Source organism: Harpia harpyja, chromosome 15 (assembly GCF_026419915.1).
Source record: "Harpia harpyja isolate bHarHar1 chromosome 15, bHarHar1 primary haplotype, whole genome shotgun sequence".
Lineage (NCBI taxonomy): Eukaryota > Metazoa > Chordata > Aves > Accipitriformes > Accipitridae > Harpia > Harpia harpyja.
This window is the reverse complement of record NC_068954.1, coordinates 2156673-2182358: the sequence shown is the minus strand read 5'-3', so window position 1 is coordinate 2182358 and position 25686 is coordinate 2156673. Positions and strand designations below refer to the sequence as shown.

At 43.8% G+C, this 25686-nt stretch overlaps 1 protein-coding gene across 1 annotated transcript in view; it reads left to right on the top strand.

Moving 5' to 3' along the window:
- Positions 1-1386: 1386 nt before the first annotated feature.
- The window catches only part of ELP3 (elongator acetyltransferase complex subunit 3), a 91659-nt gene continuing 67359 nt past the window's right edge, over positions 1387-25686 (top strand). The window contains exons 1-7 of the mRNA XM_052809366.1: positions 1387-1494; positions 2987-3086; positions 3975-4113; positions 7121-7191; positions 9571-9634; positions 11515-11583; positions 13460-13614. Coding sequence (XP_052665326.1) covers positions 1476-1494; positions 2987-3086; positions 3975-4113; positions 7121-7191; positions 9571-9634; positions 11515-11583; positions 13460-13614 — 617 coding nt within the window. The 5' untranslated portion in view covers positions 1387-1475. The remainder of the gene's footprint in view (positions 1495-2986; positions 3087-3974; positions 4114-7120; positions 7192-9570; positions 9635-11514; positions 11584-13459; positions 13615-25686) is intronic.

Sequence of the window (25686 nt, the reverse complement as noted above, 5' to 3'; positions counted from 1 at the left end):
TAAATCTACCCTCTTCCAGTTTAAAGCCATTACCCCTTGTCCTATCACTACATGCCCCTGTAGAAGTTCCCTCTCTGGCTTTCCTGTAGGCCCCCTTTAGGTACTGGCAGGCTGCTGTAATGTCTCCCCAGAGCCTTCTCTTCTCCAGGCTGAACAACCCCAACTCTCTCAGCCTGTCCTCATAGCAGAGGTGCTTCAGCCCTTGGATTATTTTTGTGTCCCTCCTCTGGACCCGCTCCAACAGGTCCATGTCCTTCTTATGTTGGAGGCCCCAGAGCTGAACGCAGAACTCCAGGGGGGTAAATCATAAAACTGGGTCACTCAGCAGTTGCCAGCATCTCTCTTCATTTTTTCCTGTCATTTGGTGGTGGTTTTTTTTCTCTTTCTGGTGGTCCGTTTTTCCTTTCTGCCTGTTCTTTCCTCCTCCACAGTCCTGTTTTCTCGTCCAGGCAGTCTCTCCCCTCTGCTCACTGCTAGGTTCATGTTACTCAGAGAGATCCACCAGCATCTACTGGTTGACCAGGATGCCACCAGCAAGGAGAGTCGGGAGCTGGCGGCACCAGCGAGGCTCTGCCAACAGCAACAGAGAAACAAAAGCAGATAGTTCCCCACGCCAGATGTAATTCAGCCGTGGAACTCCCTGCCTGGAGAAGTGGTAGATGTTGACTCTCATGTGGGCTCTAGAAGTCACTGGAGATTCATGGAAGGATCTGGAGCTCCTTTCATAGGACCACAGGAGAATTAGGGCTGGAAGGGACCTCAACATGTCTCTGGTCCAACCTCCTGCTCCAAGCAGGGTCAGCTCTGGGATCAGCCCAGGTTGCTCAGGGCTTCATCCAGTTGGCTCTTCAAATCCTCTAACGAAGATGACGCAACCGCTGTGGGCAACCCACTCCACACTTGGCCGGCCTGGCGATGAGGAAATTTCTCCTCACGCCCAATTTGAACCTCTCTCCTCAAAACTTAACGCCCCTTACCTCCCGTCCAGGTCCATTCCCAGCCAAACGAGCCCCTTCCCTCAGCCTCTCCCCACAGGGAACCCCTCAGCCTCTCCCCACAGGAAACCCCTCACCCCCCCCCAGCTCCCCTCCTTTGTGCTCCCCGGGAGCCCGCAGGCCTCCGAGCCCCTCTCGGGGAAGGACTTTTTAGCGTTTTATCAGGAAAATCCAGGTTTTTTTCCTCTCCTCACGCCGACGCTTTGCTACCACCTAGCGCTGAAGGAGCGCCGCGCGCGCCCGCCCGCCCCGCGGTTGTCTCCTCACGGCGCCCCCTGGCGGCCGCCGGAGGCACCGCCCCGCCTCCCCAGCGGTGCTGCGCATGCGCCGTACAGTGACACCGCCACTCCCCCCCCCCCCCAAACACCCGCCGTCCTCCTGCCGCTTTCCGGCAGCGCGGGTGGAGGTGCGGCGTTTTTACGACGGTGAGGGGGGCGGTGTCGCTTTACGGCACCGAGCGGCTGAGGGGGAGCCGCCAGCATGAAGCAGAAGAGGAAAGGTACTGGGGGGGGGGGGGGGGATCGTAGGGGCCTGGATCTGGCGGCAGGGTGGCCCCTGCCCTTCTCCCAGGAGCTGAGGGTGGTGGGACAGGGTTTTGCTGCCTTTCCCGGCCTTGTGTGTGTGTGTAAGGGGGGGCTGAGGGGCAACGCTTGACCGTGTGTTTGGGTATGGCGGGGGGGCTGTGGGGCAGGGCTCCTCCTCATGCTTCCCCCGGCCCTGTGGGGGTGGGAGCTGTGGGGTGGCGGGGCTTTACCACCTCCCCTAACCCTCTGTGTGTGTGTGGAGTGGGAAAACGAGACAAGACCTTGCTCTGCCCCCTCCGTGTTCCTTTGGAGGCGGGTGAAGGGCCAGCCCAGACCTTGCTTGAGGTTTGGAGGGACTTGGCACCCCTCTGTGAGCCACCCGTTTTCTTTTCCCAGCGTTGAATTGGGCGCTGTCACTGGGAGGCAGAAGCCTTTGCACCCATGTGGGTGCTCAGGAGTTTGCCTTGCTCCTAACCGGTGCCCTGACTGTCAGATGCAGAATGGGGTGCTGGGGTCGGGAAATCTGCGTGTTGGTGGGTTTTTTTCCCTTTATGGCAGAGCAGAAAAAAACTAGGGGAAGGATATGGGGCAGCAAAGATGGTGCAGGGCAGTACGGGGCTAGCAGTGGCGTGCTCTGTGCCACAAAACTACCTGCTGAGAGATACCAGATGGGAGCACTGCTGCTGTGCTTCTCCCAGGTGGGTGTAAATGCTACCAGATTTCAGCACAGCTGGCATGAAGAAAAGCTTGTTGGAGTGGTTGTGCACCCAGCTATGTCCCTGCTGGTGGGTTTTCTGATAAGTTTGGTGTGTGTATTTTGCTGTCCCAACACTTGTTGGTGTAGACAGCGCTGCACAAGGTGAAATAAATGCACATTGTTGTTAGGAAGCGTGGATGGATCTCTCTTAATAGCAATGCCCCTCTTCTCCCAAAGCTGGTATAGAAGAAATGTAAGCAATGTATACAGTCTATGCAGTGTGGACCCTTGTTCAGCATGGGGTGGGTGTATGAGGTGCAGGTGGGAAGCTTTAAGGCACTGATAGCACTGCCCAATGCAGTGTACCCTCTCTGTGATGGAGAGGAGTTCACAGAGCTGGCCTCTTTGTTCAGCTTGCCCCATTGTCCTTCTCATGAACCTGTTCTGTTCCTTGCCATGTGTACCAGTAGTGTCAGACTATTCTACTAATCGTCTTTAACTTCCAATGACTTTTTATTTCTATCTGTTGCACAGATTTCCTTGATGTAAGGCAGAGTTTGTCCTAGAAGTAGGAGAAAACCAGCAATGCAAGGCTGTGACTGTCATTTTGTCAGGGAATGCTGCAAGTCTAGAGTGATAACGCAGCGGCAGAATTCCCTCTGTAGGCAGCAACTGTAGGAAAAACTAAAAACGAACTATAGAGCAGATTGTCACAAGCAGTTAGAAAGCACTGTCTATACACGTGGTTTGTTGTTTTGTTCTCATTTCAGGAGATCTCAGCCATGCGGAGCTGATGATGATGACGATAGCTGACATCATAAAGCAATTAATTGAGGCTCATGAGCAGGGAAAAGATGTGAATCTGAACAAGTAAGTGGCTCTGGGATGATGCTGAAGAGCTGGTCCACCAGTGATGAATGTGTCCTGTACAGTCTTATTATGTTCAGGCTTTATTTTAAAATGTTATATTTTCACAGGCTACTGTCATTTCTCTTTCCGTTATCTGATAATAAAGACACCAAGATCTGTAAATTCTGTGGTGATTCACTACTTCATTGGCAATGCTCAAAGTACAAAATGGGCTGTATTGATGAAAAACTCTAAGAAACTTGTCATTGCCTTTTTGTGTTTACACCTGTGTTCATCCTTCAGTAGTCCCAAAGTCAGTTCCATCAGGGAAAGGAGAGATTAATATAGGGATAAAGGTAAATCGGATTTTCTTAGCAATGTGTTACAAATGAAGTTGTTGTTTACAGAAAGTTCTTCCTTCTTTACATATGTGGAATAATAATATCTGAGTTTGTCCCACTGTTGCCATTTCATTTACATGATATAATTGCAAACTTTTTGCTGATACTGGAAATAACTGACATGAATGTCTTAGAAATGAACTAGCTAGAGTCTGCATGTGTAGGGGTTAATCACATGGAAGACATAAAAAGAATTAAATTACTGAAAACAGGTAAGCCAGGGTCTGTTGGCAGCTTTCACAATGTTTTGATAAAACCATATTTAGAAGGAAAACGCAGAAACTGAGAACGTTGGCAGTTGTTGCATATCAGCATTATTTGGAGTGTATTTTCAGTATCTTAGTACACAGTGCAGCTGTTGCAAGTTTAAATAAGTTACCTGGAAAGGCAGCTGGGGACAACCTACCTAGATCTCCATGTAACTGAACAGTAATACAATAGCACTGCTGTGGAATATGGATATGTGAGTCAGAATGGAGTTGTTAATTTGAGGTATTTCTGCTTTCAGGCTGAAAACCAAGACATCGGCAAAGTATGGGCTTTCAGCGCAGCCACGTTTGGTTGACATCATCGCAGCTGTTCCACCGCAGTACCGCAAGGTGCTGGTACCAAAGCTGAAGGCCAAGCCTATAAGGACTGCTAGCGGGGTAAGCACGTACATCATATTTTTTCCATCCACCACCATCCTCCCCTGCTGTCACCAATAAATTGTATTTAATTGTTTTCAAAGGCCAGGGTATTGAATGTCCACAAGCTTTAATATAGATGCACTGGCTGCATTGCCAGCTTCCAGGTTGCCTTTTCTGTGATGTTGTGCCCACAGGGTGATTGCTTTCAAAACATTTGGGAGAAGAGAAAGAGGAGGTGTGGAGATTTTGTTTCAGAGCAGCATGTCTTGTTTTTTAGTTGCTGTAGAAACAGTGCAGCTTAATCTGCAGGCCCTCTCAGTGAACAAAGGTAAAATGTTAGTATTCAACTTGTTTCTTTGAAAGGTGGTTCAGGCTGAAAGCAGGAATAGAGGTACAACTAACATTCAGCTGTGTGTTTTTAAGCTTCCCTACTGTATGTATAGCATGCCTAAAGTCAAGTTAAAAAACCCCAATCAAACAAAAAAACCCAGAAACCAAAATCCAGGAAGTGTTCAATTTTTATAACTTAAAAAAAAAAAAAGCGCACCCAAAAAAACCCAAACAAAACCCCCCCAAAACCCCCACCCCCAAAACCCCCCACTTAATTTCTTTAATTTCTTCTTTCTGGCTATAGAATATTTCATTAAACTCTTACTCCAGCCAGGATATCGGAAAAACTGGAAATTAGGTATTCTGAGTTGGGTGCCCCAAATTAGTGGACGCTAGAAAATCTTGATGTGTCTGCCTCTTCTTCCCTCTGGTCCCTTTTACAAAAGAAGATGGTGTCTTATGTTATGCTTGCATTTAGTGTATGAAAAGCGCTTGTGAGATCAGCCAGGGGAAAAAGGCTTGGCTCAGGTGGAGGCGGGAAGCTATGTTTATTTTCTTTGGTTTACATCTTTTTGTTTCTCTTCGTCTCTCCCCATTTTCATCTTCCAGGTGGTGTTTGGTATGCTTGGTGGCACACTCTCACCCTTGCGCTGTTTTAGATACATATTAGATGGTCCTAGTGAATACCTGAATGTCAGTGTGCATCTTTTTGGCAGGGTGGTTAATCAGATTTGGTATAGGACACCTGGTTCTTTATAGTAGACTGCCATTTTTTTCTGAATTGTGAAAATATTAAATAATAGGATTCCTATTTCTTGATATATTCGTTATCTCCTTCAGGGGTGTCCTGGTTTCAGCTGGGATAGAGTTAACCGTCTTCCTAGTAGCTGGTACTGTGCTATGTTTTGAGTTCAGTATGCGAAGAATGTTGATAACACTGATGTTTTCAGTTGTTGCTCAGTAATGTTTAGACTAATGTCAAGGATTTTTCAGCTTCTCATGCCCAGCCAGCGAGAAAGCTGGAGGGGCACAAGAAGTTGGCACAGGACACAGCCAGGGCAGCTGACCCAAACTGGCCAACGGTGTATTCCATACCATGGGACGTCCCATCTAGTATAGGAACGGGGAAGTGGGGGCAGGGATATTGCCGCTCGGGGGGACTGGCTGGGTGTTGGTCGGCGGGTGGTGAGCAATTGCACTGTGCGTCATTTGTACATTCCAATCCTTTCATTATTGCTGTTGTCATTTTATTAGTGTTATCATTATCATTATTAGTTTCTTCGGTTCTATTAAACCGTTCTTATCTCAACCCACGGGTTTTGCTGCTTTTCCCGATTTTCTCCCCCATCCCACTGGGTGGGGGGGAGTGAGTGAGCGGCTGCGTGGTGTTTAGTTGCTGGCCAGGGTTAAAACCCCGACAAGGGGTTAACACACAGATATTCTAGGTGGCAGACTAAGCAGAAAACATCTTTAAATAGTCGCTTGCAGGTGTGCTGTGATGGGTTGACCCTGGCTGGATGCCAGGTGCCCACCAAAGCTGCTCTAATACTCCCCTCCTCAGCTGGTCAGGGGAGAGAAAATATAGGGAAAGGCTCATGGCTCAAGATAAGGACAGGGAGAGATCACTCACTAATTACCATCACGGGCAAAATAGGCTCTACTTGGGGAAAATTAACTTCATTTATTACCAATCGACCAGAGCAGGGTAATGAGAAACAAAACCAAATCTTAAAACACCTTCACCCCACGCCTCCCTTCTGCCCGGGCACAGCTTCACTCGTAAATTCTCTACCTCCTGCACCCCGGCAGCACAGGCGGACGGGGAATGGGGGTTGCAGTCAGTTCATCACACGTTGTCTCTGCCTCTCCTTCCCCCTCAGGGTGAGAACTCCTCACTCGTCCCCTGCTCCGGTGTGGGGTCCCTCCCACCAGAGACAGTTCTCCACGAACTTCTCCAATGTGAGTCCTTCCCACAGGCTGCAGTTCTTCTCGAACTGCTCCAGCGTGGGTCCCTTCCATGGGCTGCAGTCCTTCAGGCACAGACTGCTCCAGTGTGGGTCCCTTGTGGGGTCACAAGTCCTGCCAGCAAACCTGCTCCAGCACGGGCTTCCCACGGGGTCACAGCCTCCTTCGGGCATCCCCCTGCTCCGGCGTGGGGTCCTCCCCGGGCTGCAGGTGGAGATCTGCTCCCCTGTGGACCTCCCTGGACTGCCGGGGGACAGCCTGCCTCACCGTGGTCTTCCCTGCAGGCTGCAGGGGAATCTGTGCTCCGGCGCCTGGAGCATCTCCTCCCCTCCTTCTGCACTGACCTGGGGGTCTGCAGGGCTGTTTCTCTTACATGTTCTCACTCCTCTCTCTCTGGCTGCAGTTTCTGTTCCACAGCAACTTTTTTTTTCCCTTCTTAGATCTGTTCTCCCAGAGGTGCTACCACTGTCACTGATGGGCTCGGCCTTGTCCAGCAGCGGGTCTGTCTTGGAGCCAGCTGGCATTGGCTCTGTCGGACATGGGGGAAGCTTCTGGCATCTTCTCACAGAATCCACCCCTGTAGCCCCCCCCCCCCGCCCCGCTACCAAAACCTTGCCATGCAGACCCAATACATGTGCTTGTATACATAGCCTTCCAAGATGCACTTTATTTTAGTAACTTCAGAAGCAATTACTATAATTTCTCTCCTCTGTAACTCTGCTTCTTACAGATTGCTGTCGTGGCTGTGATGTGTAAACCACACAGGTGTCCACACATTAACTTCACAGGCAACATATGTGTGTAAGTATGACAGCTTAGATGACCTAAGAGGACTGTTTTCCAGTATTTCTGTATAAATCTAGTACTGCAGTAGCATTGTACTGGGGACAGGCTTCCTTTCTGCACAAGTGTAAAGTTGCCGATTGCTGATACCTGCACATTACGCTAAAGAGTCTACTTGTTTTCAGTCTTACTTCAAGGAAGAAACCTTTTTCTTTCATGGGCCAAACCCTGCTTACCTTAGTAGATGTACAGTTTCGTGAATATAGTAACTGGGAGAATATATTAATGATCAAATGTAAGTTGTATGACTGTGTTAGGGTGCGCAGGTGTTTTGTGCATATGACTGGGTATGTAAGCAGATTGGAGAAGACTATTACAGAAAAGAAATGGGGCTCAATCTGAAAAGTTTGAAAACTGCTGAACTGAGACCCACCTGAGGAGGTGCAGGTGTTGTCTGCAAAAACTTGCTTGGTGTGACAGTCTGGTTCTGCCTGGCTCTGGAATGAAATGAGAGCACAGATGGAAGGGAAGGCCTCCAGCTGCCAAGAGCTTGTGGTGTTAAGGGAATAGTTTCTGAGTTTTATTTGAGTTGAGAAACCCAAGCTGGGTTTACCTTGAAATATGTTACCTCTGCTTGACTTCAGAGTCTGTGCACCTGAAATCTTGTCAGTTGGTTTTTTTCAAACAATGTCAGTTCATCTCTTTCAAACCATTGCTTCTCTTTCCCACCTTGTCACTCCTGAAACATTGGTGTGTTTCACTACCAGCTGCCTAACAGAGTGAGCTGGCTCCGTTCTTGTTTTCGCATGAGCAGCTATTCTGTTTGAGATGTTCCAGGTAATTACGTATATGAAATGTCTTCAATTGGATTGCATAACTTTTGCCAGCAAATTAATTTGGCCATGGTAATTTGGTAATTAATTTTATAATGGTGACAGATGACTTGGGTTGAGTTTGCAGGGCAGGCAGTGAGGAAACTAATCAATTATACTGTGAACCAAATGTGTCTGATTTGATAGAGACGGCATTATCTTGGTGTCTGTGCATTTGAGATCTGCATCATAAGTAACAATACGCTGACTGCTCTATTACCTTTTCTTTTGGAGGTGCTCAGCACCTGCAGCTAAAGTAGAAGGGGTTGTCAACCCTCCCGTCTCAGGTCATATTTGAGCACAGAATGGCTATAGATTGGTCTTTAATACCACAGCTCTCAAAAAAAAAAAAAAAAAGCTAAGGACCCTTCAGAATAAATTTATATTCCTTTTAATTACTATCTGCTGTGTACCATTCCTCTCCTGGCTAGCAGTCACGCTGTGAGAGCCGCAAGTCTGTCTTGCTGTGTCACAGAATAAGAGTTTCAAACAAGCCTCTAGATGCAGAAACTGTAATTTAATACCAAACTGCCATACAGTTATGCAGAGTAAATGGACTGTATTCTTTTGAAGTAGTCTTAGAATGCTGTATTCATTAAATAGCACATTCCTGAGTTCAGAAAACAAATGTAAATGAGCTTTCTCACCATCAACATATTTAAGTTCTATAAATTTCTGGGAAAGAAATGTAGATTGTGTAACAGGATGGTATCTCTCTTTTATGTCTTGCTGTGCCAAACAAAAATCATATGTTAGATCAAATGAGATGATGTTCTTGATGGAATGGTGGAAAATAGTTAAATTGTTTATGATTGTAAAATTACTTTTTAATATCTAATAATCTGTGTGTAACTATTACTCCAAAACTGTATGGCAGCTCCCTAAAATAATGCCGTGTTCCAGAATTATGTTCACAGTACATTTTGCTTCTAGTAGGTCTTACCAAGTCGTTTTACGTGGCTGTAGTCAATTGACAGGTCTGAACTGTTCTTTTGACATCCCATTCTCATTAAAATTAAATGAAACAACTCTTTTGCACTGTATACTTAGCGTTTGTAAACATACATAGGCTCGCTTCCTCTCAGTGTTACTGGATATCACAGAACTGCTGTCTTCAGCATGTGTGCTTGGGTCTGTACCTATATTTACATCGGGTGAAGCAGAAACACTGGAATTCATTCATTTACCCCGTACTCTCAGCTGACCAGTAATGAGCCAGCTTTAGTCTGGAAGCTGTATTGCAACATTAAGGTACCGTAGTGCTTGAGCTAATAAGGCCTTCCTTTTGTGGATTTTGGGGTTTTTTTGCCTATATGAGAGCTCCCAGATGCCAGGAGAGCAGTTGGCGTGTTGCTGTGGTCAGGCTGTCTTGAATTTGCGTTCCCCTGCATTTCTGATGAGAGGTGGGGTAGTTAGAGCAGCGTCTGCTCAGCCTGCACCCGCTTGTGTACCCATACCTCAGACAGATTAAGTTGTTGCAATTATATGAGTTTGATGCCTGTTTTCTGTCTTTTTATATTTGCAGGTACTGCCCAGGTGGACCCGATTCTGATTTTGAATATTCAACACAGTCTTACACTGGATATGAGGTATTACTTTAGTCTGCCATAATGCATTGCCTACACTCTCTATAAACTTGGGTTAAGCTGCTCTCTATTTCTACAAATTTGCTCATGTTGCAAGAATACAAAACAAAAGAAGACTTTATAAACTTCGAGATCTAAAGCAGCTCAGCTATAGGACTGGAAATTCTTCTCAATTACTGTAGCAGTTGTTTTTCTCCTCACCTTGCTGCTGTTTGTACTGTTATACATGCAATAAGCTGTAGAGCAGGAGTGAGCAGCCTGTGATTCTGAGCAGGGCAAGTGCAGCATTGTGGCTGTACCCCATGACTTGCTGGTGTGGGAACAGCTGTTAATCTGAATTTCCAGCTGTGGAAAGCGATGAGTGAGTAAGAGCAGCTGAAGGTGACATGTCCCGTGGGACACCGCTGCATGCAGTTTGTTGAAATGAATGCTAGCTGTGATTCCTACAGCAGTTATCAATCTGCATCAATTTTCCTAACTAAACAGTCCTGCAGAAACATACAGTTTTACTCATGGCTTAATATGGTTTTAAGGGAAGGGTACAGAGAAGGCAGAGCCAGACTCCTCCTAAGAGGTGACCAGTGGAAAGATGTGAGGCAACAAACATGAGTTAGAATGCAGAAAATTGTGCCTTAATATAAGAAAAGAATGTTTTAACGTGACAGTCGTCAAACACTTGAGTAGGGATCTAGAGAGGTTTTGATAGTCAGTGACTGGACACAGCCCTGAGCATTCTGTCCTAACTGGACCTGCTTTCAGTCCTGTCCAACCTACAGGACCCAGCGCATCAGCAAAGGTCAAGCTCTGGAAAAAAGCCCATTATTTAGTTGTCCATGCTTCTGAAATTACATTCATGCCCTTTTATGTCTCTGTATCTGCAGTGATATCTCACTAAATGTATGTATTTCCAAAGTAGTGCTGTCCTGTTGTCTGGAGAAAGTTTAACAGCAGAAGATCTCATCGTGACTAAATTATTGTGACTGATTTTAACAAAACAACTCATAACTATGGTACAGCTGTAAAGTAGCAAAATGAGGTAAAATACAAACTGGATTAATTTGATAAACAGTGATGCAGCATCCTTTTAGTATGTAGTTTTTCTGTTGTTATCTACTTCTCAGTGACCTGAAACTTGTCCTGTTAGTGCAAGGTAGGAAAATCCTGTGTATATGTTACCGCTTTATAATTTGTGTTGGTTTGGATATGTTGTATTCATTTGTTTAGTACTAACAGCATGTGGGAGTTGTGCATGATTAAAAGAGTCCTCATCCTTTAGAGCTTTTAATACAACAGATGTGAAATACCAAACGAATCCAGGATACACAAGATACTTGAAAACCTTATCTTAGAGTATTATTAATAGGCTTACATCAGCTACTAATATAAAAAGTTATTAGGGATTTCAGTTGAAAGAATATGTTTAGCTTATAAAGAATATCTGAAGTTTAGACTGAACTCTGGAGGACACTGCTTGGATAACTTGGGCAAGTGAAGAGAAACTAAAATGAATGGGACAGAAAAAGTGGTATTTTGAAAAACAATTTGTGATTTTTGCAATATTTTTTGCGACTCACTACAGAGATTCTTTATCTATCCTGTTGTAATGCACTAAAAATTTGAAAAATTGTGTCATTCTTTTTATGTCATGTTACCGTTTCAGGAGGAAAATGTGTTTTGTTACAATTTAAAAAAATTTAAGGAGCCAAATTCATATTTACAGTTGGATGGACTCTTTGGTTGTGAGTTTGAAGGCTTTAGGGTCAATTAGGATCTGAAAACTTCAGCATCTGTTTCAATGCTAAAAGTTGTCTTTTGTTCTTTTTTCACTGTGTTCTTTAAAAAAAAAAAAAAGTTTACAAAATCAGCATCCTTGTGTTTTTTAGCCAACGTCCATGAGGGCCATTCGGGCTAGATACGACCCCTATCTCCAGACAAGACACAGAGTGGAACAGGTAAATTTTTACAGTGCAAGGGGGATGCATTGTGGTTGTGATGAAAATAATGAGAATGCTTTTAATTGCCTGAACTGGTGGGCTGAAAGGGTTGTGATCAGCAGTACTAAGTCCAGCTGGAGGCCAGTCTCTAATGATAAAACCCAGCTGTCAATATTGGGGCCAATAGTGTTTAACCTCTGTGTTAATGGCACGCGTGTTGGGACAGCACACTGTCAGCAAGTTTGTAGATGAAGCAGAATTGGGAGGAGTGGATGATAGACCAGAGGATTGTGCTGCCATTCAGAGACACCTGGACAGGCTGGAGAAATGGGCTGGCAGGAACCTCTTGAAGTTCAACAGAGGGAAATGCCAAGTCTTGCCTCTGGGAAGGAACAACCCCAGGCACCAGTACGTGCTGGGGGCCAGCCAGCTGGAAAGCAGCTTGACAGAAAAGGACCTGGGGCTACTTGGTGGACACCAAGTTGACCATGAGCAGCATTGTGCCCTTGACGCAAAGACCAGCAGCCTCCTGGGCTGCATTAGGAGGAGTGTTGCCAACACATCAAGGGAGGAGATCCTTCCTCTCGCCTCAGCACTGCTGAGGCTCCACCTGGAGAGCTGCGTCCAGTTCTGGGCTCCCTAGAAGCAGACAGACATGAACATACTGGAGCAAGTCTAGCACAAGGCCACTGAGATGTTGAAGGGACTGGAGCATCTGAAAAGATGCTGAGAGCGCCAAGACTGTTTAAGCTGGGGAAGAGAAGGCTTGGGGGAATCTTACCAATGTGTGTAATACGTGGTGGTAGGCTGTAAAGAAGACAGAGCCAGGCTCTTCTCAGTGGTGCCCAGTGACAGAACAGGACATGATGCAATGGGAGCAAATTGAAACATGAGAAATTCCGTTTGAACATCAGGAAACAGTTTTTAACTGAGGGTGACCCAGCACCGGACCAGGTTGCCCAGAGAGGTTGTGCAGTCTCCACGCTTTGAGACACTCAAAGCCTGTTTGGACACAGCACTGAACAAACTGCTGTAGCTGATGCTGCTTTGAGAGGAGAGATTGGACTAGGTGGTCTCCAGAGGTCCCTTCCAACCTCAACTTTTTCATGATTCTGTAATTCTACCTTAGCCTGACTTGATCCCCATGGAAATATTATTTATAGACCTTTTAATTCTGTAACTGTCATTTCTATTAGATAAATGACAAGTTTTGAACCTTGTGTAAGATCTTATCTGTTCTGAACAATACCTGATTACTAATAGGAGATCCTATTACAACAAAATTGTACTGGACTTCTGTGACAGTTGCTAGTTCTTGATAATTACTTACATGGAGAATGTAGTACTCAAATAGTGGCATTCCTACCAAAATGATTTTTTTGGGGTCTTGCCTGGAGAGTTAGAAGATTTGAAGAGTTTCTCAATCCTGTTCTGCTTTGACTGGTTTCCTGTTTATCTCCAAATCCATTGGAAAATTCTCCATGGATTCATTGTAGTCCTTTTCTCCCGCAAGTTTGTAAGGAAAGTTAGTTCTCCATGGACTGAAGCAGATGCAAGGAAGCTTTTCCTACAGGCCATATCTAAGCTGGCTTCAAACTGGACCCAGTGTAACTCCATCAGCAAGGTGCTAGGCTCAAATAATTCTGCTTTGTCAAGAAAACCTATGTGCTGGGCTCAATATCTGTGTTGTGTTCTTGCAGTAGAAAAATTAACTTTTGAGGTTTTTTGGTGGGAGTTGTAAGAAATCTGTACAAAAGTATTAATGGTTTGTCATTCATAAAAGATATGACAACTAAAGAAGGAAATGCAGTGTAAGAATGTCAGGGTTTTCAGAGAAGTCTTTTAGATTTAGTCCCTGATTGGTAACTTTTTTCTGGTACTTTTAATTTTACAGCTGAAGCAGTTGGGCCACAGCGTGGATAAAGTAGAGTTTATTGTGATGGGTGGAACATTTATGGCCCTGCCTGAAGACTACAGAGATTACTTCATCAGAAACCTTCACGATGCCTTGTCAGGTCACACTTCCAATAATGTAGCAGAGGCTGTCAAGTAAGCATCTTGGTTTTCCTTAATGTAATTGTTTAAAAGTGTTCTTTAACTGTTGTAAGAAACAATACGGAAGACAAAAGGTTTTTTTGAAAGACAGTGTTTATCCAGATATGTATTTAGGCACAGAATATTTATAGCTCAACTTGCAGCATTGCTCTGTGTACTGCATAGCATCAGCAGAAGATAGGGCTGCGGTTTATCTGTTTTCTCATGTAGGAAATGCTAAGCTTCTAATTTCTTGGCATTCCATCTGGACTTCTACCTTTTATGCCTCATCACCTTGATTTGGAGTTGTGATGAATCACATTGCCATGGGATTTATTTCCTTTAGCTGGGAAGGGGAACTGATCCTGCCTTGGAGGGAGGCCAGACGTCAGCTCCCGTAAGGGATGACTCACCCCCAAGAGCGTCAGTGCTCAGGAGCTCCGAGCCCCTTGCAATCTCAAACGCAGTTACCCTTGCAGTATTTTGGTGTGACAGGGAGATGCTCTTCTCATTTTACAGTTGACGAATGGAAAATCAGAGGCTGATTTATTTATGTGTGCTTTGGGTCATTAAATACATAACTTTTCAGTGCATTTTGCAGTATAAAACTGAGAAGAAAAATGAGAGATTTGACGTTTTGGAGCTGTTAAAACTAGGTGAGCATCCCTACTGACAGTTTTAGTTTGCTACCTTGTCGTCGTTCAGTGCAGTGGATTTTCCTTGATACCATTATCATCTACTAAAGAAAGCGGTTTTAAAACTGAGTAGGACTACTAGTCTTTGCCTAGTTTTATGTCTACCTTCGTGTTACAAAGGTGTAATTTCATTGGTTTTCCTCTTGAGGGCAGCAAACACTTCTGCTGGTTTTCCTTGGGTTTTTTTTCCTTGGCATTCAAAGACCAGACAAAAAGTGCTATGCTGCTCTTTCCAATTGGATTTTATCAAGGTAAAATAATGAACAAGTTGGGAAAAGAATTGCTTTTCTTTTGCTCTAGTGCCCTGGTTGTGAGCACTGAAGGACACAGCTCATTATGGAAGAAGGGTGGTGTTTGCAGGTTGTCTATTCAAATTAGTGCTGTCCTTATACATACGTTGGGTGGTTATTCTATATTTTTTTCTGCTGCAGGTGTCTAGCTAATTTTATTGGACCTAAAATTGTTTTTTGAGTATCCTGTCCTTTGCTCTGCAGATTATTGAGGAAACTATTTATGACAGACTGTGTGACCAAGTAATTTTAAGTGCATGCAAAAACCAAGTGACTCTGAAGTCAGTGTACTGCCTTGCAAGCACGCTGATTGAGCAATGTGAGAAAACCTGCACTAACAACGTGTGGTTTTTTCCAGCAGATAAATAAAGGTTTATATTTTTAACGTAAAATTCATGTTAAAGGCTTAGTAAATGAAGGTATGTGGGAGTTATTCAAGTTGCACTTCCTAAATATTCTAGAGGCAAGAAAATTGGGTTCAAGATGAATCAGACCTTTTATTTTTTGTGCTTCTTGCATTTAGCTGTTGTACTGTGTCACCGCAGTACTGTTTTGAGATGGTCAATGACACTTGAAGTAAACATTCAAGGTTGAATTTATTTCTCTTTGTACGTGGGGATTCAGCCCTTCTCCCTCACTACTTCCATCAACAGAGGCCCTGCTACATGGGGAATACTGACAGTATTTTACTTGTTTTATATTGTGGGCACTGCATTCAGCAGTAAACTGGGATCTGGTGTCTCTCACCCCTTACTTTGAATGGGATTATGGTAGCCTTGCAATTTTTCTCCCCTAATGGGAAAAAAGACCTTCAGCCAGGATACTTTTTTAAAAGTCCTTCTGAGCATGACCTTTGATTAAGCCAGTGGAGTATCTATCTGTGTAGGCTACAGTTCACCTAACAGTGAACGCGGTTTTTTCCCCTTTTGTCCAGTCATTTCTTTACTTTGTCCTAAACTTAAGCTCTGCTTCTGTGAGCAATGCTGTCTTTCCAGTGACAGTGATATGCTGACCTATATGGTCTGAATTGTGCAGCACTGAAGGGCTCATCAATCTGGCATCCTCCTCTTGACATAATTTTTAATTTTCTTCCTATAATACTTTGTCTTCATCAGCCCACTGCAGCTTCTGGTCCCAGTTAATCTGATAAAAAGGATGTGATTCTGTCCAGTTTCAACCAGTACAGTATGACCGTAGCCTGCCGTGGGAGTATATACTGTTCCTCACCAGGAACCAGCACTGCAAGTCTGACTAAAGAAATTAGTCCTCAAACTGTGTTGGCCCTTGGACTCCAGCTGATATTCTGAGTTGGCTGCTGGCTTTCTTGCAGATACAGAGTCTTAGGGTAAATCCAGCCTCGTGGTAAATCACAGAGCTGCAAACCCCGCAGTGCCTGTATGAGAGAAATGATGTGGGACTGGGAATGATCTGTCTCGGGGAAGTGGGGCACTGCTCTAGCCAGCTGCTGCCAAATACGTAAGTCTGAAACTGTGGCTTTATAGTCAGTGGAGAGAGCAGGATCTTCACAGGATGGCTCAGAGCGTCTAATATAGGTTACTGCCTTAAATTGTGTCCAGGTTAACTGGGCAGCTGACTCGGGTGTGAAGAACTCCCTTTATACCTCTATTTATATAGTGGTAGGAGATCCTTTTTGTGTGAGTGGACCTAAAGTGAGTTAAGATTTTGGTTTTTATGAATACATGAACAGGACACAAATGTAGAAGTGACTGTATTTACATACATGAACTCACCAACCAAAAGTGTGGTTTTTAAAAAAGATAAACAGAGAAACTGCTAGGCTTTCATAGCAACTCTGTTGTGAGTGGAGGAAGGAAATTACTTCCCTGAGAAAGTGTTGCTGGTGTTTAATATTTCTGTAGCACCTCCCTATTGAGGTAGTAAACACTTTTTAGACTATTCAGACAGAAGTCTTTGCTTGAGGTGCTTTGGTATGCTTGAGAAATAAGTTGGCCAAGGAATGAGTAAAGAATAGCAGAGCCGGAGGGGATCTTTGTTTTGTAGAGAGCGTGCAACACGACTGAGAAGTTTTAATTTTTATCTGCTGAGAACACCACGTAGGAGATTTCAGTGCAGTTCTGGATGCCTATCAAGCAAGGTTGTGGACTTGGTGATAAGCTTCCCTTCTTTAGGAGGAGATTTGTAATTACTGCTAAAAAATCACTATAAGACAGATTTTTTCATTTTGTACACTAGAGAAATACATCTTTCTCTGGGAGTTGTTCCCATCAAGCTGAAGTGTTGATTGTGGCTGCTTTTGCTCTTTTCCTAAGGACAATGAACCAAGAAGGTGTAAAATACACATGCAAATGAGAATTGCTGCTCCCCATCATTTTGCTCCTCTCACCTGACCTGTGAGTCATTAGAGGTGCTGGGCATATTTAACTGCCACCATGACTCACCACTTAACTCCAAGGGCTGAGCACCTCTTCTCTGAGCCAGGATCTGACTTTTAATTAGTGAAAGAGGCCAAAGGAGAATTTGCCTGTGTTGGGAAAGGCAGGTGTCAGAAAGGTTGGTCCCCTTAGGCTACGTGCTTGTGCAGCTCCTTGGATGGCAGCATCGAGCCTGGCTTCTCTTAGTGTATTTAAAAATGCACAGAAATTATTTTTAATTTTTTATTTTAACAGTATCATGTGTTGTCTGGTGTTCAATCTGGTCATAAATCACATTGTTAATGGCGAAGTAAGAAGGGGATAAAATTGCTGGAACCTCATGTTCTGCTATTCGAGTATTTTGTGTACCTGATATTAATGTGACAGTATTCAGGTGTACAGCAGACATAATAACTATTTCCATAATAGGTCCATTATCCAAGACTAGTTTGCCTTTACATCCACTCATCAGTCAGTAGTCTCTTAAAAGACTCACTTTCCACTTGCATCATGCGCTGAAGCCCAGAACTTGCAGAAGTGAGTATTGTTGGCTGCGTTTGATTCCTCGTGGAGAAATTGCAGCTCCTAATACCAAGACAACACCGTGAGACTGCCTTTTTCTTAGGCTTGTCATCAATTGCTTTTGCCAAGTGTGCTTTTGTGTTTCCACCATTAGCTGTGTCTTCCGCTGAGCTGGTGAGCAGGCAGCAATGCTTCCCGCTGCCACAAATGTTTTCATTATGCACGAGGAAATTTCCTTTAGGTATCCCAAAAGCCTTACTGATCTTTTGGCAAGTGGTAAGCAGATAGATCCAGCTACTTTAGAGCCTTCGCTCTAAACATGGGTTTTAAATAACAACTGCTTAGGGCTGGATTATTGTGTGTCCAGTTTAAGACCTCTTAACCCATCTGAGGAAGAAAAAAAAACCCCAAGCACTGGCAGTTTCAGGAGCAGTTGGTTTGATATGTGGAGCTCCTGATGCCTTTTAAAACCCAGCTGGAAATCACTCTTCTTGAACATGCCAGGCCAGAGCAAGCCATGAAAAATGGGGTTTATGTGGTTATCAGATGATGTGTTTTCTAGAAGGGTTGTTATATTCTTTTCTTAAATACATTAGGTCTCATGTATCAGTAGTTCTTCTAATAGGAGCTGCAGTTTCTCCACAAGAAGTACAGTGATTGTGAAGGTTGACAACTAAGCAACTCCCAATTTTGCTTTTCAATAGTGAGGAATAAACCTCCATTCAAAAGGTCACACTGTATTTTCAAAGTTGAAGTCTGTTTTAAATTTCCCAAATAAGACTTTAGGAGTTTTGTTAGAAGATCTAGATTTCTGCAGGTAGGTCTAGTCTTGCTGCTGCCGGTGCTGTACTTTTATCAAGATTTAGCCTGGTTGCTTGACTTCTAGGGCACAGACCTGCAATGAAGTTACACGGGGTGACAAGTAGGCATCTTATGCCTGTGCTGTCGCAGCTGGCTTTTGTATGTGTTTCACTGGCCCTGCTTGTGAGAAATTCTAGTGTACTGTGAATCTCAGGGAAAGAGGTTTAAGAAAACATGCTTTACCTTGCAGTTAGTATAGGCAAAGAAGATGCTCTACAGTTCAGATGGCTCAACTGACATATGGTTGCTTGTTAACACTAATGTATCTTAATTGTGCTTTCTGAGTACTAATTGTGACTCTAGCAACAATAACCGAGGGCTTTGACTCACTAGCTCCAGTGATTCATGCTGGGGCAATTTAAGAGGTTACTGTTCTCCTTTTATCTACCTTGACCCTCTGCTTGAGGTTACCACTTCCAAAACAGGCAGCTGAACATAGTTGTCCACCCTTCAGCTGCCAGAGTTCATCCTGTGGCAAATTAATGTAATCTAGAACGGATAGTGATTTAAGAAGATATGCTACTTCTTTGGCTGTGGGGAGCCCAGCCTGTTAAATTGCCCAGCTACAAATTGCCAGAATTTGAGAGTCAGATCTCACCTCTTGACTTGCTGTAATGAGTAGGTACTGTGACAGGTAGGCTCTTGAAGCTCTAGCAGCTCCAGCTCAAACTGCTGTAATTGCTGGCTTAAGCTCCTATTCTAGCAGTAATTTGGGCAGCGGAGGTGTGTGGGTACTTACACGGTTCTGCATCCCTGCCGGTGCAGGCAGCAGCTTCTGGCAGAGAAGGAAGTGAATAGCAGGAGGCAGCAACACTGCAAATTGCTGTGGCAGTATCCATCAGAGCTTGTCTGTCAAATCCCTCAGGACATCTGACTAGGCAGTGATTTTTTTCGGTGCCCAGCAGGAGATAACTGGCTATTGTTTTAGTGCCAGATCATTTACAACAGAGATTCTACCTAAATTTCCTTTTGTTCCCAGAGATTTGGAGACTAGTTCCTAACCTTCTGGAGAAGCAGGCAGATTTTCTTTGTTTCCAGCTTTGGATGTGACTCTTCCATGGTGCAAAAGCCATGTTTGCCATTAAAAGCTGTTTGTTGCTGAGTGTTTACTCCTAAATGCCTTCAGTATGGAGAACATCTTTCCAGCTTGCAGAATTTGAGGAAATTTACCCCGAAGCTGGTTGGCCTTTGTTGGCATCCTGTTACTTTTGCATTGCTTATTTTCTACTGCAAGACCCAACTTTTAGCTGCTGAAGTATGTGTTATTTGGAAGATGTAGAAGTGAAAGTCATTTCATCAGATCCTAATCTTGTTATGGGTAGCTTTTCATCTTTTTTCATCCTGCAGCTACGGAAAGCGATTGCCTATCCAGTTATCTGTCCTGTTCAGTATTTCCGCAGCATTTTCTCCTGCATGTAAAATATTCAGGTTTGTGACTGAATGTAGATGACTGGGGAAGGTAGATACGGGGAAGCCATACCCACGTATTTCTGTGCATGTGCAACAGCACGTATGATATTATGTGACTTCAGGTTTTCTAAGGTGGATGCTGGAACCAAACACATCTTTGTCAAATGTGTACGAGGTGGTGGTGTTTATTCATAACAGAAATTTGAGCTACACCGAATTTAGCAATATTTGTAAATGCTATTGATCTGTATTTTATCCTACACTGGTGGAAAGGATGATGGCCCTAGCGGTCATGACATTGTCAAAGCTAAATAATGAATTTCAGTGCCTTTTTTGTACATTTTCAGCAAATTACTGCTGAACACCTGCCAAAGGGAATACTTTCCTCATTTTTGCTGCTTCACTGCTGTGCGTGTGTAATTTGGCAAGCATAACAAGTTCTCCGGTGACCTGCACTAAAATGTTAATGCTAGGATGGGATCTGAGTGGTCAGCTGGGATTGGTAACTGGAGATGGAATTTTATTCATGGCTTGGTCACCTGTATGAATATGAACTGGCCTGGTTATTATATGGTTCTAGATCAAACTGTGCTGATGATCCAAAGGTAATGTCATGAAGAAATGGTGTGGCATGTACTAAGTAAGCTTTCTGGGTTAATTTCCTCCCTGGCACGGAAAGTATTACACCATCCTGTGTATTACAGAAGCATAGCCTTAGTTGCTGTTGTATTCTGACTTTCCAAGTGGGCAGAAGATCAAGCATTAGCGATTGCTTTGAGCTCCGTAAGGATGCAAGCGATCTTAGACTGATACTCCCATGCCCTGGAGAGCTAACGTGGGACCTGCACCATCTTTTTTCCTTCTTTCAGCAGAGATTGCTTTCCAGCCCAAATTAAAATGGGCTGGTAAAATAGTGAGATGCAGCTTATAGTTCCCTTGGCTGTGCTGTGCTTGCCTCATTGATATTGTAAACTGAGATCTACTGCCTTTCAACAGCGCTAAATTGATTTGAAAGAAAAGTCATTTTCTACTAACATGGTGGGTGCAGTAGGCATGCAAAAATAAAAAAGCAGGTTTAATTTTCATACTTTTATGGAAGGATGTCAAAAAGTGGTTTTCCTGTGACTGTTTTGCGAACGCTGTTCTAAGCAGAGCAGAGGCTGTTTGCTTTTGAAATACGTCTTTCTGCAATGTGTTGCAGCTAATGCGCTCTGGGACTCTGTGCCTCCTCGTGGCCCATCAGTTTGCGAAGTCAAGTACTCAGAAGCTTTGAACTGGCAGAGCTGGGGGTGTTTGTGCTGCCTTAATGTGGTCACCCTCTGTCTGGGCTTTGGATTATATGATTACCTACTTTTTTTCCTCTTTCTGCAAGACCTTTGCCTGGTTCGCCTCCAAAGATAGATTGTACACTACTCTAAAAATTCTAAAATTAGTGGGAAGGGCCTTTGTTCCTTTGATATAAATAAGATTCACCTGTAACAGCTCTGAGGTGAGATGCGGGTTCAGCTTATGGGTTGAGACATCTCAGTTCAGCTGTTTCCATGTGAACTGAGTGCCTTATAGCCAGTGGAGATGTCATCAGCAGAGCCCAGAGAGGGATCCAGCTCATGCTGAAGCAGGCACCCATGGGTCTGCATCACTCTCTGGGCTCTGTTGACGGGGCACGGGAGACGAGAACCCCAGCTCAATGTAGGTGTTTGCGTCCATGAGCTGGATCTCGCACCAAGAGTCTTGTCTCCATTGCAGGCTTGGGCAGGAGGTGTTTCCTTCTTCATCTCTGACTTCTGACTCCTTGAGCTCATGCCGGTTTTTGATGTGGCGTAGCTTTTTGCAAGATAGTCCTATTTCTTCCAGCATTGGTTCTTGGTCCCATTCTCCTTTCCAGGTCTCTGCTTTTCCCCACCTCTAGGAAGACCCAAGTGGTCACTCTTCTTCGGTCATATTCTTTTTCTGTCTCCTCTCTGGTGTATTTGTCTTGTCGTAGGCCAGGTTGTGCCATTCGCAGGGGGTTGTAGCCGTAATAGGAAATGTTTGACTTCACTCCTTAGCAGGAACTTGCTCCTTGGGACCAACATATCTGCACTGGAGTTGCGAGGGATGTCCGTGCCTAGGGAGTATGCAGCTTTAAGCTACTGTAGCAGCTAAAAGCTGAAATACTTTTCCAAAGCAATGAGCTCAATCACCATTAAAAGTTGAGTAGCTGTTGGCACCTTAGTTGGAGCTACAATGGACGGCAAATGGAGCTGGGGAATGGCACCAGCAGTTCTTGTAGTCTACTGCAGCAAGCCTCTTCCGTAACATGTGGTTTTACAAGCACAGAGAAAACAAGTGCGTGTGTTTTTGTAGCACTTTCTTTGAGAGAGATGATATTGCAGCTTTATAGGTGAGAGAGCTGCTTTGGCAAAAGAACAAGATGAGCTAAACCATAGCTTTTCACTGGCAGTTTTGGCTGATGACTGCTTTTTATTAGCTCTGTTTATAATTTTATTGATACAATTTCTTTGTTTCCTCAAAGCAGCAATTAAGCTGTTTTTCCTTCCTCAAGCTAAATTTTTATATCGGTGTGTCAGATGGGGGCGAGATGAATTCTGTTTAGGTAGATGCAGAAACTACAAAGCAAGGACTTTACTGGACACTGTCTTTATGCAACAATAGCTTTTAGGGCATTGAGTCGTTGGAACTATATGCAGTACTGCAGCGGCAGAAGTGGTTATTTTCCTCAATAACAGCTAGGAAGTGGTTGTTACTAAGAATATGCAACTTTCCCTAGGCTACAGTGAGTCAATATCAGAACTGAAATTGGAACTAGATTTTTTTAATACATGTAAAGTCTCACCTAGTGCAGTCTGTCTCATCAACTGTAGCAAGAAAACCTTGAACTTCAGTTTAGATTTAATAAAAGAGGCTGTTGTGTCATTTCTTTCATAGCTTTAGATGTAAGGATTTTTTTTTCCCCCAAATCCCTTTTTAGCCTGCATCTATAACTACATATTGACTATTCCGTGGTAAACTGTCTATATAATTATGACCTAATCGTTGATCATATTGATTTGGCAACAGGCATTTAAATTGTTGTTCTTTCAAGTTTCCCTGAACTAAATTGCACAGCAAAGATGTGAGAAATCAAGGACAAATCTTGGGCATCTCCTCCTGCAAGTTTTGTAACTGTCTTTGGTTCAGTGTATGTAGCAGGCTGACGAGCTGCTTGCACTTTGGTGTCACTGTGGTGACATGGTTTGTTGTTCATGGGATGTGTTATCTGCTTCTGTACACTTCGATAAAAAGAGAAAGGGCTGTAGAGTAAAACCTGTCCTGTGGGAATAGCTGATATCGATTGCTTGGTAGAGGTGGAATTTAATTAAAGGTCAAATAAAATTGTACTGGAATCCACATAAGGGATGGCTGAGATGGGACTAAGAGCTACTTCTTTTTAAATTTTATATTGCTTGGTAAAAAGATACCAGAAAGGCAAAATTGACCAAAATGAAATACTAACCAAACGCAGCCTACAGCCTTCTGCTTTTCTCCCCTTGAAATACCATTTATATTGAAATACTGGGTTAAGGCCACCGTGCTACCCAGAACTGATGCTTAAAGCAAAGAGTAGGACTCTGTATTTAGTGTTTATCCTGATTACTGGACAGAAATTCCCAAGTTGTTACTGAGAAATGCATTTGATTCTTTCTAAAACTTCATGGCTTAAAGTGTATCCAATTTTCTGTCATTGTGGTGAGCATATTTTTTCCCAAGCTTTTCTCCTGCACCATAGACTGACAAATGGTTTTGAAAATAATACTGTTTGGGGTTGATAACCTTCATGCATGGGCCTTTTTCCCACTTCAGAAGTGACCTCTGTGGTTTTGGTAGCCTGGGAGGCCATGTAATTATTTGTAAACTATTTTCTTTTCTTAAGTAGAAGAGGAGCTGCTGTTTGGCACAGGAAATCTTACCCTCTTTTGTAGCAAGCCCAGAGCTTCATGGTGCCTTCAAGCTTCTGGTCATCTGAACCACTTCTTCCTTTTTGCAGTTTTATCAAGTCTTTCAGGATGATGTTCATGGCTTCTTTTCTTTGGTTGTCATTTTCAAATACTATCAGTGGTAATTAAAGGAGATAAAAAGTCTGTACAACATCCTGGAAGCAAGGACAGGAGTTTTAGAACTGGTTGAATGCATAGGCAACCAATGTATCGTTTCATCCATGTGTGGCTCATTGATTTGCTTGTCTCGGCTGCTGAAAACCCAAGCTGGAATGATCAGCATGGTGTGTTGGACTAGCTGTGTCTTCCACGTAGAAGATGGATAGTTTGGTTTTTTACTGGCATTCATACGTTAGTCTGAAATTTAAAGTGTCTGGCTCGTGGTGAAGGAAAGTGTGTACCCTCCTCGTCTAATAGATTGGGTATGAGCTTAGGAAATGGACATTTTACAAGCACTTTATGTATTTTCTTCTTTCAGACATCCTGGGGAAAAGTTGTGTTTTGCTGAAGTGTTGGACCCCAATTGTCTTTATTAGGATAACAGTTTGAAACCACCTCCTTCTGTGTAGAATGAATATAGAGAGGTTCTTGTTTCCATAGTACACGTTTTCATCTTACGACAGGGGAACTCCTTTCCTCTGGCTACTTGAAATGGGCTAATGTTTCAGTGAAGCGTCTAGGTTGTAGTTTTCTTTGAAGCATTCGACAAATGTGTAACTCTACCTGGATTTCCAAAAATTAGGTCCTTCACCAAAACCTCTTTAAAGATTGTGGGAATAAGAGTGAAGGCTTTGCATGCATAAATAGTTGAAAGATATTAGGAGACTAAATGATCAATTTACACAACAGAGGAAAGTCATTAGTGGTGTCCCAGAGGAGTCTGTGCTGGAATAGGTGGTCTTGACCATGCTGGGTTGGTGGTGAAGGGGCAGGTAAAAATTAGTGTAGATATAGATCGATGTGCATAAGAACTATTTTTTCCTTATTTTACTACAGAACAATGATTTTTTGAGTTGGCTAATGCCACTCAGGAACAAGATTTTAAAGTTGATAACTGTGAGAAACACAGGCTTGATGCTTGATATTAGTTAAAAGACCGACTCAGTGTGAGGAATTATAATGAAGGGAATAGAGACCAAACTGGGAAATACTGTTATTCTGCTGTGTAATTCAGCAGTGCCTTCACAGCTTGAGCCCATGTTCAGTTCTTTTTAAAAATAAGGGAGGGGAGAAGGGAAATGATACTGTGGAAAAAATATCTGAGTGTGATATAATAGAGATCTATGAAATCCTGAGTGGCATGGAGAAGACAAAAAAAGGATAAACGATGATTATCTCCTACGCCGCAAGAACTAGGGCTATCAGATGAAATAGGAATTAAATACAAAGGAGGTACTTCTTTGTGTGGTACATACGTAGACTGAGGGGTGACCAAACACCTTCATAGGAAAAATACTCAGTGAGAGCTGCTAAGTCCTCAAGACACCTACTACTACTGAAGACATCACCTCTGACTCAGGGAATCCATGAAGAGGAAATAATTGGCAACTGTGAGAGTATTCAAGGAAAATACCACTGCAGCTTGCCCTGCTGCTACTGTTCTATCTAGTCTAAGCATCTGCAACAGCCATGGGTGGATGGGATATTGGGCTAAACAGACCTTTGGACTTACCCAAGATAATGTTTGTGTATTCCTGGAGCTTGCAGGTTCCTTGTTCCACCTCCAGACCAGGTCAGCTTGTTACTGGCACTCCAGCTGCCATCTGAAGGCAGTTCAGAGACTCGGGTCTCCCTAAGCCTCGCTGCAAGGAAGCTGGTAGCTCGTGTTGATGCTTCTGTTCTGGGAGAAACGTGAAGACTTTGCTCTCCAAGAGTGTAATTTGGCTGTGCTCACTGGGACGGGTTTGAGAGAGGCCAAGAGCTAAGATAAGGGAGGAGG